The sequence below is a fragment of the Oncorhynchus mykiss genome, chromosome 5 (assembly GCF_013265735.2).
Source record: "Oncorhynchus mykiss isolate Arlee chromosome 5, USDA_OmykA_1.1, whole genome shotgun sequence".
Lineage (NCBI taxonomy): Eukaryota > Metazoa > Chordata > Actinopteri > Salmoniformes > Salmonidae > Oncorhynchus > Oncorhynchus mykiss.
The window spans coordinates 28,124,805-28,137,513 of record NC_048569.1 but is presented as its reverse complement, the minus strand read 5'-3'; the positions used below and the strand labels follow the sequence as shown (position 1 = coordinate 28,137,513).

The 12,709-nt window shown below is 43.9% G+C and overlaps 1 protein-coding gene across 1 annotated transcript; it reads left to right on the top strand.

Annotated features, from left to right (window-relative positions):
- The first annotated feature begins 6,210 nt into the window (after nt 1-6,210).
- Nucleotides 6,211-11,661, top strand: LOC110522901 (neurofilament medium polypeptide). Its single transcript, XM_036977180.1, has 3 exons — nt 6,211-7,353; nt 8,318-8,442; nt 8,606-11,661. The coding sequence occupies exons 1-3, from the start codon at nt 6,310-6,312 to the stop codon at nt 10,785-10,787; spliced, it is 3,351 nt and encodes a 1,116-aa protein (XP_036833075.1). The 5' UTR covers nt 6,211-6,309; the 3' UTR covers nt 10,788-11,661.
- The last annotated feature ends 1,048 nt before the right edge of the window (nt 11,662-12,709 follow it).

The window sequence follows — 12,709 nt, the reverse complement described above, 5'->3', positions numbered from 1 at the left end:
CTGGATAGTGATTATTGTCTTATTTCACTGTGGAGCCTATAGCCCTGCTCAATTTGCCTTAACCAACCATTTAGTTCCACCCTCATAGATATCATCCTAACCAACTTGCCCTCCAAATACACCTCTGCTGTTTTCATCCAAGATCTCAGCGATCACTGCCTCATTGCCTGCATCCATAATGAGTATGCGGTCAAACGACCACCCCTCATCATTGTCAAACGCTCCCTAAAACACTTCAGCGAGCAGAACTTTCTAATCCACCTAGCCCGGGTATCCTGGAAGGATATTGACCTCATCCCGTCAGTAGAGGATGCCTGGTTATTCTTTAAAAGTCCCTTCCTCACCATCTTAAATAAGCATGCCCAATTCAAAAAATGTAACCAGGAACAGATATAGCACTTGGTTCTCTCCAGACCTGACTGTCCTTGACCAGCACAAAAACATCCTGTGGCATTCTGCATTAGCATCGAATAGCCCCCGTGATATGCAACTTTTCAGTGAAGTCAGGAACTAATATACACAGGCAGTTAGGAAAGCTAAGGCTAGCTTTTCAAGCAGAAATTTGCATCCTGTAGCACAAACACAAAAAAGTTCTGGGACGCTGTAAAGTCCATGGAGAAAACGAGCACCTCCCAGCTGCCCACTGCACTGATGCTAGGAAACATTGTCACCACCAATAAATCCACTATAATTGAGAATTTCAACAAGCATTTTTCTACGGCTGGCCATGCTTACCACCTGGCTACCCCTACCCTGATCAACAGCCCTGCACCCCCCACAGAAACTCGCCCAAGCCTCCCCCATTTCTCCTTCACCCAAATCCAGATAGCTGATGTTCTGAAAGAGCTGCAAAATCTGGAACCCTACAAATCAGCCGGGCTAGACAATCTGGACCCTCTGTTTCTAAAATGATCTGCCGAAATTGTTGCAACCTCTATTACAAGCCTGTTCAACCTCTCTTTCGTATCGTCTGAGAAACCCAAAGAATGGAAAGCTGCCACGGTCATCCTCCTCTTCAAAAGGGGAGACAGTCTAGACCCAAACTGCAGCAGAACTATATCTATCCTACCCTGCCTTTCGAAGATCTTCGAAAGCCAAGTTAACAAACGGATTTCCGACCATTTCGAATCCCACCGTACCTTCTCCGCTATGCAATCTGGTTTCAGAGCTAGTCATGGGTGCACCTCAGCCACACTCAAGGTCCTAAACGATATCATAACCGCCATCGATAAGAGACATTACTGTGCAGCCGTATTCGTCAACCTGGCCAAGGCTTTCGCCTCTGTCAATCACCACATTCTTATTGGTAGACTCAACAGCCTTGGTTTCTCAAGTGATTGCCTCGCCTGGTTCACCAACTACTTCTCTGGTAGAGCTCAGTGTGTCATATCGGAGGGCCTGTTGTCCGGACCTCTGGCAGTCTCTATGGGGGTGCCACAGGGTTCAATTCTCGGGCCGACTCTCTTCTCTGTATACATCAATGATCTCGCTCTTGCTGTGGGTCCACTTCTACGCAGATGACACCATTCTGTATACCTCTGGCCCTTCTTTGGACACTGTGTTAACTAACCTCCAGACGAGCTACATTGATGGACTCTGTGGGAAACGGGCTGCGCCGAGTTGCATGGGTTGGGGCCTATTGGACAGTGGTGGACGAGAGAAGGGCGTGGAAGACTTGCAGGCCATGGGCGACTCTATAGGTCTGTGGTCCACCAGTAGGTTGCCAATGGATATGAACATCCGGATGTATTGGTTTACGTCCGTTAAATCTCCTCTGCAGGCCAGTTTGGTCTGTAACTCCCGATTAAGACCCCTCCTGTAGACTGTAAGGAGTGCTGGTTCACTCCATCCACTGCTGGCAGCCATGGTGCTGAACTCAAGGGCATACTCAGCATGGAAACGTGATTCAGAGGACAGATTAGATCTTTGAGCGGCCCACAGGGCTGTGACCCAATCCAGAACTTTGCCTGTGAGTAGGGAGATGATGCAGTCCACCCTGTCTTTGTCAGAGGTGAAGTCAGTGAGGTGATGGTCTATGTACAGGTTATAATGCATGAGAAATCCTTGACATTTCCCTGGGGAGCCGTCATATTTATTAGGCATAGATATATTGGAGGATGAACGAGAGGAGGCTGTGGCACCTGATATGGATGAAGCAGGAATGGACTGGTGAAGGAGGTTGCAGAGTTCGTTGAGCCATTCCTCCTGTCCTGCAGCTCTGCTGAATCATTCTGTCGTGTTTGGTGAGGTATTCTGTAATGAACACAATATGAGACAGAGAGCTGGTTTCAAGCGCAGAGCAGGGACCATTGGAGGAGGCAGGTAGCAGCAAGTTCCAGGGGCAGGCAGAAGGTCATACACGGTAGGTCCAAAATGGCAAAAGTACAGGCAGGGAATAGGCAAAAGGTGTCGTGAGTGAGGCAGGCAAAAACTATAATATATGGAGGCATGAAGGACAAGAAAAAACAGAGCTCCAAAAGAAATGTGTCTCAAAACAAACAATACCTCACAGTGATGGGGTACAAGGAACTGAACTAAATGGTGTGGGATGATGACATGCAGGTGTGTGAACAGGTGATTAGAATTCAGGTGATTGGGATCTGGAGAGTGAGCAGGAAAGTGGGCTGCGTTCCAGGATCTAAGTGTTTAGAAGTATGAGTTGGATGCAGACGTTACAGTTTGGAAGGAATCAGTGGCTAACTGCTATTCAGTGGAGTGGCTGTGTGGGCCCAAATCTGGGATTAAGGGTCTCTTTTCCAAGTTTAAAATTATAGACATTCAGCATTGGTCATGCTGTCAATGAAGCAAATATGTTTTGAACGGTCATCCAGCTCGGAATTGGAAATCCGGAACTCGGGCGTCTTCCTAGAGCTACGACCTGAAGATCATGATTCAACCTTGTTTTTCCGAGTTCCCAGTTGTCTTGAAAGCACTATAAATCCAGAGAATGCCAGACTTTGATAACAAAATTTGCCCACGAAGGACCGTAGTGCCACCTTCCTGTTCAAGTGATCACAGCACAACAAGGCGAGTCCAAAAATGTCTTGTATGCTGCTGCATAAATGATATGTCCTCGGATGGGGCCACAGTGTCTCCTGACCCCTCCTGTCTCAGCATCCAGTATTTATGCTGCAGTAGTTTATGTGTCGGGGGGCTAGGGTCAGTTTGTTATATCTGGAGTACTTCTCCTGTCCTATTCGGTGTCCTGTGTGAATTTAAGTGTGCTCTCTCTAATTCTCTCTTTCTCTCTTTCGTTCTCTCTCTCTGAGGACCTGAGCCCTAGGACCATGCCCCAGGACTACCTGACATGATGACTCCTTGCTGTCCCCAGTCCACCTGGCCGTGCTGCTGCTCCAGTTTCATCTGTTTTGCCTTATTATTATTGGACCATGCTGGTCATTTATGAACATTTGAACATCTTGGCCATGTTCTGTTATAATCTCCACCCGGCACAGCCAGAAGAGGACTGGCCACCCCACATAGCCTGGTTCCTCTCTAGGTTTCTTCCTAGGTTTTGGCCTTTCATGGGAGTTTTTCCTAGACACTGTGCTTCTACACCTGCATTGCATGCTGTTTGGGGTTTTAGGCTGGGTTTCTGTAGAGCACTTTGAGATATCAGCTGATGTACGAAGGGCTATATAAATACATTTGATTTGATTTGATTTGATTTTGATTAATATGCCAGGAAGATATGTATCCTATAGCAAAGAAAGTAATACTAAGTGTATGTTGTGTAGTAAGCTGTTAGTAGCCAACGTGCCTCACCCTAATAATTTGGTCTATTTTCCCCTCTTAATTTCGCCTACTGATCTGACTTGGTGGTGCACATGTAGCCTATAACCTGTTTTAGAGAAATGTAATCATTGAATATTGTAAGAGCTTTCATTGTCTGCTTATATGGCCCCTTTATTTAGCCTATTGTTCTGACTTGGTGTACAGGGAGAACACTATAAGAACAACCCATGTTCTGAATTGTGTCGCTGTACATTTCAAAGTGCGAAACAAATAGTTATATCGACCACGTCCGTCCTTGCTCTCTCATGTCTTAATTGAAATTACGGATTGCTTCTTATCCGCTTGTCGTCCCCTAATGTCATAGTTCATACATCTAAATTGTCATTGGAAACCATATTTGTTTAAGCAAGTCAGCCATATCAACTATGTTTTTTTAAGCAGTAAATGAGGCTGAATGAACTGTTTCGCTGCCAGACAAGGCTCCGTTGATAACCAGGTCTAGTAGTGGTAAGATGTTGGGATTGCTGTTGGGACTCTGCTGTTGGGACAGCTTTATATAGGCCTTAACAGTTTGTGGGCACCGTTTGTCACCGTTATAGTGCAATTATATGGGAATCATTTATTCTTCCCTCTTAACTGTAGTATAAAACAAGGGTTTTTAAACGAGACTGGAGAATCTGAATCAATCCTGACAAACAATTTAAATATTTTTGTGGGTAATAATGTTCTGGGAGGCAAAAATAGCCTTGCCGTTTGTCAAAAATAGTTTTGCTGGTTTTCATAGGATGAGAAAAAAGAAGAAACCCGCACACTGCTCTTTATTAAGTGATACTAGCAAGAGCAGTGTGCAGGTTTCTTATTTTTTCTCATGTTATTCAATTCTTACCATATGCCTGCAACAAAGATAGCTCAGATGTGCAAGTGCCTTTTGAATTTTAATCCCTGGTTTTCATAGGATGAAATATTGTCATTGAAGGCAGTCAATTGGCCAAAACCAGAGGCAGCCATTTTGTTGCATTACCTGCATCAGTTGCAGGGTTTGCAATGACCTTAGTTACCTCTGAAATGGGTAGAGCAGGACTGAATGGGAATCAATAAGACTGACAACAGACTACAGCCAATCAGATCTGTCAACCAACACTGCAGCTTCACTCCTTATAGAAAACATCTCAATGCAGTGAGGAGATAGCAGCCTCTCTATCCCCTGTGCTCTCATCCGCAACCCAAAGACTGTAACTTATGCATTGTATTCTGTATCTGTTTGTGAAACCATATTAATCAACGTGTTTCCCATCATTGTTAGAGTTGGACGATAAAGTTACAAAGTCATTCTGAGGAATGTAATTACAGAAAAAAAACTATGTTGCAGTTTGGATGCCTATTCATCACTACAGAAATGCTTTGGTTTGAAATGGCTCAAAATTAAAGGGCAAGTTTGTCCATAAGACATTATGATATACATTATGAAGGTGATATATACTATTGAATGGGGTAAATGACTTGCATATAAGCACAGGCTGATCATAACTGTAATCTATACCAATAGCTGTCAATAACTACAACTATGATTAATGCTTCAACACTTCCTGAAAGTAGCAAGTGGTCACATAAATGCATCATATTGTTTGAACCAACCCCCTCATGGTAGTCTCACTTTATACATCATCAGTAGGTCACTGATGGTAATCCCTTTGATTTTGGGAGGTTTCCTGTCAAGAAGTAATCAATCACCTATTATTGAAGACTTAGCACAAGCAAAACATCAATATATGAAATTGGTTCGCTTTGCACATGTTCATAGGCAAATATACATTATTAATTCAATTCATTTAATGATCAATCATTCTGTTCAATTTGAGAGAAACATTTTCAACACTTTTCAAACACTTGAAAAGGACGGTAATGGTGTTTTGCTGCATTAAGTCGCTGTCCATGGCGCTGATATTGGAGTCTGACGGACTGGTGCTGTCCATGGAGACGATATTGCTATCGCTCTAAATTGCATCGGTAAATTGATCATTTCTGGTATAACCGTTTTTGCTAACTAATACTAGGGGAAATAATAATTAACATGGGTCATTGAACTGCTCCATATTGGCTGGTTGAATTAGCAAATGCAGAGATGCATGTATAATTTTCTCTCTAATTCGAATGTTCAAAATTTGGAGGAAACTATATGACAAGAGACAAATGATAAACACATCAACGTCAAGGACACATAGGCTATCCCAAACATCCTAATTATAATCACCCCATTTCCTTTTTTCTCCCTATGTGTGATCATTCCTCTGCTTTCAAACGGCCACCCACGAACCCTCACACACTCAAGTAGTGTTTCACTTACATAGAGTATGGAGGGTTGAGACATGGCCCTCCCCCTCCGTTCGATCAATGGGCCAGTAAAAACAGTCTCTGCCTCGTTAGCGATATGCTTGTCCTATATAAAGGACATCCGGTGAGACTAAGAATGCTGTGAGCGCCATCCACCACGCACCTGCAAACACATACTCGCCCCACTCCTCCACCTCCGACACCTTCCCTTCCATCTGCACACGCAACCCCTGGTCTGGCCGGATGAGTTACCACCCGGTGGACACGATAGGGAGTCCATTCAGGAGAAGTATGGATAGTAGGACCACCTACGGCCGCTCCACTGGCACACCCTCCAGCGGGTTCCGTTCTCAGTCCTGGTCCCGGGCAAGCCCAGGCTCCACGATGACCTCCTCCTACAAGAGGAGCGTCAATGTGCCGGTAGCCAGAGCGTACAGCTCCACACTCCTCAGCTCCGCCGACAGCGTTGATTTCAATCAAACGAACGGAGACTACAAGCGCTCCAACGAGAAAGAGCAGCTCCAGGGGCTCAACGACCGATTCGCCGGTTACATCGACAAGGTGCACTACCTGGAGCAGCAGAACAGCCAGATCGAAGAGGAGATCCAGACGCTGCGGCAGAAGCAGGTGTCACAATCCCAGCTAGGCGATTTATACGACCAGGAACTCCAGGAGCTGCGCTCCATGCTGGAGCAGATTCACCACGATAAAGCGCAGATCCAGCTCGACACGGACCACGTCGAGGATGACATCCAGAGAATTAGGGACCGCTTCGATGAGGAAGCCCGCATCAGGGATGAGACGGAAGGCATCATCCGGGCGTTGAAAAAAGATATGACCGACTCTGATTTGGTGAAGTCAGAGTTGGAGAAGAAAGTTCAGTCACTGCATGACGAGATTGCCTTTATCCGCAACAACCACGCAGAAGAGGTGAGCGACCTGTTCGCCCAGGTGCAGGCGTCGCAGGTGACCATGGAGAGGAAAGACATCCAGAAGACGGACATCACCGAGGCGCTCCGGGAGATCCGCACCCAGCTCGAGGGCCACTCCAACCAGAACCTGCAGCAGGTGGAGGACTGGTTCATGTGCCGCTATTCCAAGCTCACTGATGCTGCGGCACAAAACAAAGATGCAATCAAGTCCGCCCGTGATGAGATAGCAGACTACCGTCGCCAGCTTCAGTCCAAGACCGTGGAGTTAGAGTCCGTCCGTGGAACCAGGGAGTCACTGGAGAGGCAATTGAATGACATCGAGGACCGACACAACAACGACCTGTCCAGCCTGCAGGTATGATGAGACCCGCTGTAGGCATTATTTTCATACAGAAACCTCCAGCCACAGGCTTAATGGTGAGGTATTCTATAAAGTTGTATTCTTTGTGTAAAGAGAAGCAATGTAGTAGAGAGAATATATTATATAATAAGATGTGTTTTTCGTTGATTTCAAATTGAGAAAATTATCACCACACCTTTGGGGTTTTTATTCTTATTTTAAATGTAGGTCTACTTATAAGGAGAGTCCCCTACTTTGATAGAGAGAAAGACACACACTTGCATTGTGTCCCCACATATTGTATTAGTTTGATTTTGAACGAACTAAATTGTTTTATTATGTGGGCCCTAAATGCATGTCTTTTAACTAGGCTATAAACTCTGCCCAATAGTGGTGTCCGCGCATTTGCTTTAGATAGCCTAAATGGCACAATGCTGACATCTTATGGACACAGATTTAACATCTCCAAATGTTGGATCATTAGGCTACGCATAAGCAGCGACACTTGGGTTGGGAAGACATAATGCAGCAGACTGTTTTTTGTTATTTTTTCGTTGCTGAGCCAGAGACTCGGGGCCCTTGAAACACAGTGCTGTTCACTGCGTCAGAATACATTATTTAACACAACAACAGTCCAATCTATCCAATTATTTGCACTTTCACTTTTCATAAATGAGACAGGAGGACTTCACAGTTTCAATTGTTATTGCAATGATATTTTATTGGAATCTCAAAGTGCTGTTTCAAATGTAGGCCTATACAAGTGTAAATGTGCTTGTTAAGTAATTACCAGGATCACAAAATATGACATTGTATTTTTGATCGTTTTCTTATGATGTTTAGAAAGCAGTGTCCTTATGGAGAAACGTGTCTTCCCTACACCAGAAATAAATAACCAAGTATTATTTCAGGGTTCCATATAGGCATAAGAAATAATAGCTCTTAACCAGCTTGTGTCTCTCGGTCTTGTTCTCTGCAGGAGACCATCCACCAGCTGGATAATGAGCTCAAGGGCACGAAGTGGGAGATGGCGCGTCATCTGCGTGAGTACCAGGACCTGCTCAATGTCAAGATGGCCCTCGACATTGAGATTGCTGCATACAGGTACAGTGCGACAACAGAGCGCTAATTAGGACTAACATTGAAAAAACTTTTTTTTTAATATATCATGTGTAATAAAAACATAAAGATCTCATTTATATATAGAAACTACATTTTTATATTCGGCCTACACTAAACTATATCTCATGTTCTACTGTTCTTGCAGGAAACTCCTAGAAGGTGAAGAGACCCACTTTAGCACTTTCCCCTACCGCCACACCGTCACCTCCTCTAAGAAGTCCAAGTATGAGCCTCCCAAACTGAAAGTCCAGCATAAGTTTGTAGAGGAGATCATCGAGGAGACCAGGGTAGAGGATGAGAAGGATGAGATGGACCAGGCCCTGGCTGAGATGGCCCAGGAGTTTTCTGCCACTCTGGAGGCAGAGGCAACAGATGAAGGAGAGGATGAGGGAGAAGAGGGAGGAGAAGAAGCAGAGGGAGAAGGGGGAGAGGGTGAATCAGAAGAGGTTGTAGCCTCCACTGAAGCCCAAGTTAGCTCCAGCACACCTGCTGAGGAGGAAGAGGAGGACAAAGAAGGTGGTGATGAAGAGGAAGAGGGAGAAAAAGAAGAAGAGGGTGAGAAAGGAGAAGAGGGTGAGGGTGAGAAGGGAGATGATACAGAAGGTGGTGATGAGGGAGAAGGAGAGGGGGAATTAGAGGAGACAGTCCTGTGCTCCAAAGCCCCAGAATCAAAGGCCTCTCCTGACAAAGAGAAGGCTGGAGAGAAGGAGGGACGCGGAGGAGAAGAGGAGACAGGAGAGGGAGAGGGAGAAGAGGAGGGTGATGATCAAGATGAAGATGCAGGTAGTGACAAAGGATCCAAAGATGGAGATGATAAGGATGAGGAAGATGAGAAGAAAGGAAAGGATGAGAAAGAAGACAAAACAGATGAGAAGGCAGCTGTAGCCAAGACAGAGGCTCCCAAAACAGAAGCCCCCATGAGTGAGGCCCCAAAAGTTGAGGTCCAGAAATCTGAGTCCCCAAAGCCCTCCAAGCCAGACTCCCTAAAAGCTGAATCCCCAAAGGCTGGGTCGCCTAAGTCTGAGTCACCAAAAGCTGGATCCCCCAAACATGAATCTCCCAAAGCTGTAACCCCCAAATCTGAATCTCCAAAACCTAGCTCCCCCAAATCTGAATCCCCGAAACCTGCTGGATCCCCTAAATCTGAATCCCCAAAACCTGCTGGATCACCCAAATCTGAATCCCCAAAACCTGCTGGATCCCCCAAATCTGAATCCCCAAAACCTGATGGATCCCCTAAATCTGAATCCCCAAAACCTGCTGGATCCCCTAAATCTGAATCCCCAAAACTAGCTGGATCCCCTAAATCTGAATCCCCAAAGCATGCTGGATCTCCTACTTCTGAATCCCCAAAACCTGCAGGATCCCCTAAATCTGATGGCTCCCCCAAATCTGAATCCCCAAAACCTGCTGGATCCCCCAAATCTGAATCCCCAAAACCTTCTGGATCCCCCAAATCTGAATCCCCAAAACCTGCTGGATCCCCCAAATCTGAATCCCCAAAACCTTCTGGATCCCCCAAATCTGAATCCCCAAAACCTGCTGGATCCCCCAAATCTGAATCCCCAAAACCTGCTGGATCCCCCAAATCTGAATCCCCAAAACCTGCTGGATCCCCCAAATCTGAATCCCCAAAACCTGCTGGATCCCCCAAATCTGAATCCCCAAAACCTGCTGGATCCCCTAAATCTGAATCCCCAAAACTTGCTGGATCCCCTAAATCTGAATCCCCAAGACCTGCTGCATCCCCTACTTCTGAATCCCCCAAACCTGCTGGCTCCCCAAAATCGGAATCCCCAAAACATACAGTATCCCCCAAATCTGAATCCCCCAATTTAGGATCCCCTGAGGCAGAGTCCCCTAAGGGTGAGGCCCCCAAACCAGAAGCTCCAATGTCAGAGGCCCCCACGGCTGCAGAAGAGAAAGTAGACAAAAATAGTGATTCAGAGGAAGAGAGGAAGGTAGAAAAGAAAGACGCAGCCATGAACGGAGATGTGGAGAAGATTACCCCAGAGGACAAGGACAAGAAGGATGAGGGTGGGAAAGAGGCAGAGGAGAAGGATGTTATCTCAAATGGAGTGGACGAGAGCCCCACTAAAGATGACCCGGACCAGAAAGATGATCCAAAGGACCAGAAGGTGGTCATCACCAAAACGGTGGAGACCATTACCACTGGAGAGGATGGAGCCAAGCATGTCACCAAATCTGTCACTGTCACCGAGACTGTGAAGGAGTCTGAGGATGTGATGCAGGAGAAGACAGTCTCCAGCAAGAAGATGGAGAAACACTCTTCCCAGTCCGTCAAGGTGGTGACTGAAACTGAGTAACTGCGCTCCATCCAACCCACTCAGGAGGAACAAAGATGACACGACAACAAGCAATCAACCCAGAACTAACATAACAAAGAAATCATAGTGCTAGAGCGATGTAATAAAGAGAACCACTCTCAAACATCCAGAAAAGCAACGAGAGAAGCCATATGATGTGACAAAGCTAACGTTTAAAAAATGCATGTTGAGAGAAAGCTTTAAATGGGTTTTGCTGCAGATTATATCAGGAAAATGTGATAGTGGGACAGATTATTAATTGTCTTTATGTTTCCCTGCAGTTCACGGGAGGGCTCACGGGTGGGGGCGTCTGCATGCTAGCTCAGGGAGGGAGACCCCTCCGCTCTAACCTGTATGTATGGATGGAAGGTTTACAGTTTAGATACTGTATGTGGGTGGGAGAGTGATAGAAATGTATGTTCATTCAAATGTTAATTCAAAAAGGGGTGCCTGGGTTGGACGGTCCACTTTAGAGACACATGTTCAAAAGGACTAGCCTTTTTATGTGAAGATACCAACTGAGCCAAAAATACAATCGTCTACAACACAATATAGTGAAGAATGAGAAAGACAATGGTGCAATGTACTGATGATCATAAACATACAGTACCCGAAGCAACTAAAGCATTAAGAACCTTGAAGAAACTCTGAGCCTTAAACATGCTTTTTATCAGTATCTATTGTGTTTACCTAATGAGTGCAATTGAAAATAAATATGTAAATGCGCACACATACATTCTTGTATGCATAGGATGGACTTGAATTTAAATAGCGAACTTAAATGAGGTGCTACAGTTTGCAATCCCATGTCTTTACTCATCATGAACTATTTCCCAGCAGCATTTGCTCAATAAATGTCATACTGAAATACAAATATGGTCTCTTGTTCCTTTATGCAATTGTCCTGTCATGTCCTTTCACTTGTTCATTTACAGTAGCTGTCTCACCTCAACATGCACACTATTCTATTTCTTAATCTGCTTTCATAGGGGTGTGATCGCATGCTTCATGATCTTTTGTACCCTAGAAATGATACAAAACCATATCACCATCCAGAGGCTGTCCTCTACAGATTTTTAAAGCTACACTGTAATATGTGCATACCATCAAAGAATGAGCCACCAACCATAATATAAACGATGCACCCCATGGCATGTTCATGCAAATAGCATTTTATTGTAGCACTTGATTTATCAAATAAAACTTTATTTACATAGCACATTTCTTACCATAAACAATGCAATTCAATGTACTTCACTTACATAAATACAATAATAAAACAGTGAGAAAGATAAGAACAATACATTTCTGGACAAATATAAAATGAAGATAGATGAATATAAAATGAAGATAAATAAATATAAAATGAAGATAGATAAATATCAAATTAAGATAGATAAATTAGGATAGTAAAACAATATTAAATGAATTAGGATGGTAAAACAATATTAAATAAATTAGGATAGTAAAACAATATGAAAAAAATGTGGATAGTAAAACAATATAAAATACATTTGGATAGTAAAACAATATTAAATAAATTAGGATAGTAAAACAATATGAAATAAATTAGGATAGTAAAACAATATGAAATAAATTAGTATAGTAAAACAATATGAAATAAATTAGGATAGTAAAACAATATAAAATACATTTGGATAGTAAAACAATATTAAATAAATTAGGATAGTAAAATAACATTCAAACATCAGTGAACATGAGAGAGTAATATGAGATACTGTATTTAGATTGAGAGATGTTTATGCAGTTTCAGCAAATAGCTACATTATTTGAGAACAACATTACCTACATTGTTAAACACGATTTTAAACCATACATATTTAATTCAAAGTATTTTACATGACAAGTTAAACAATCGAGTGATAGGTCCTTCGGAGATTTAGCAACATTAAAGCAGACAG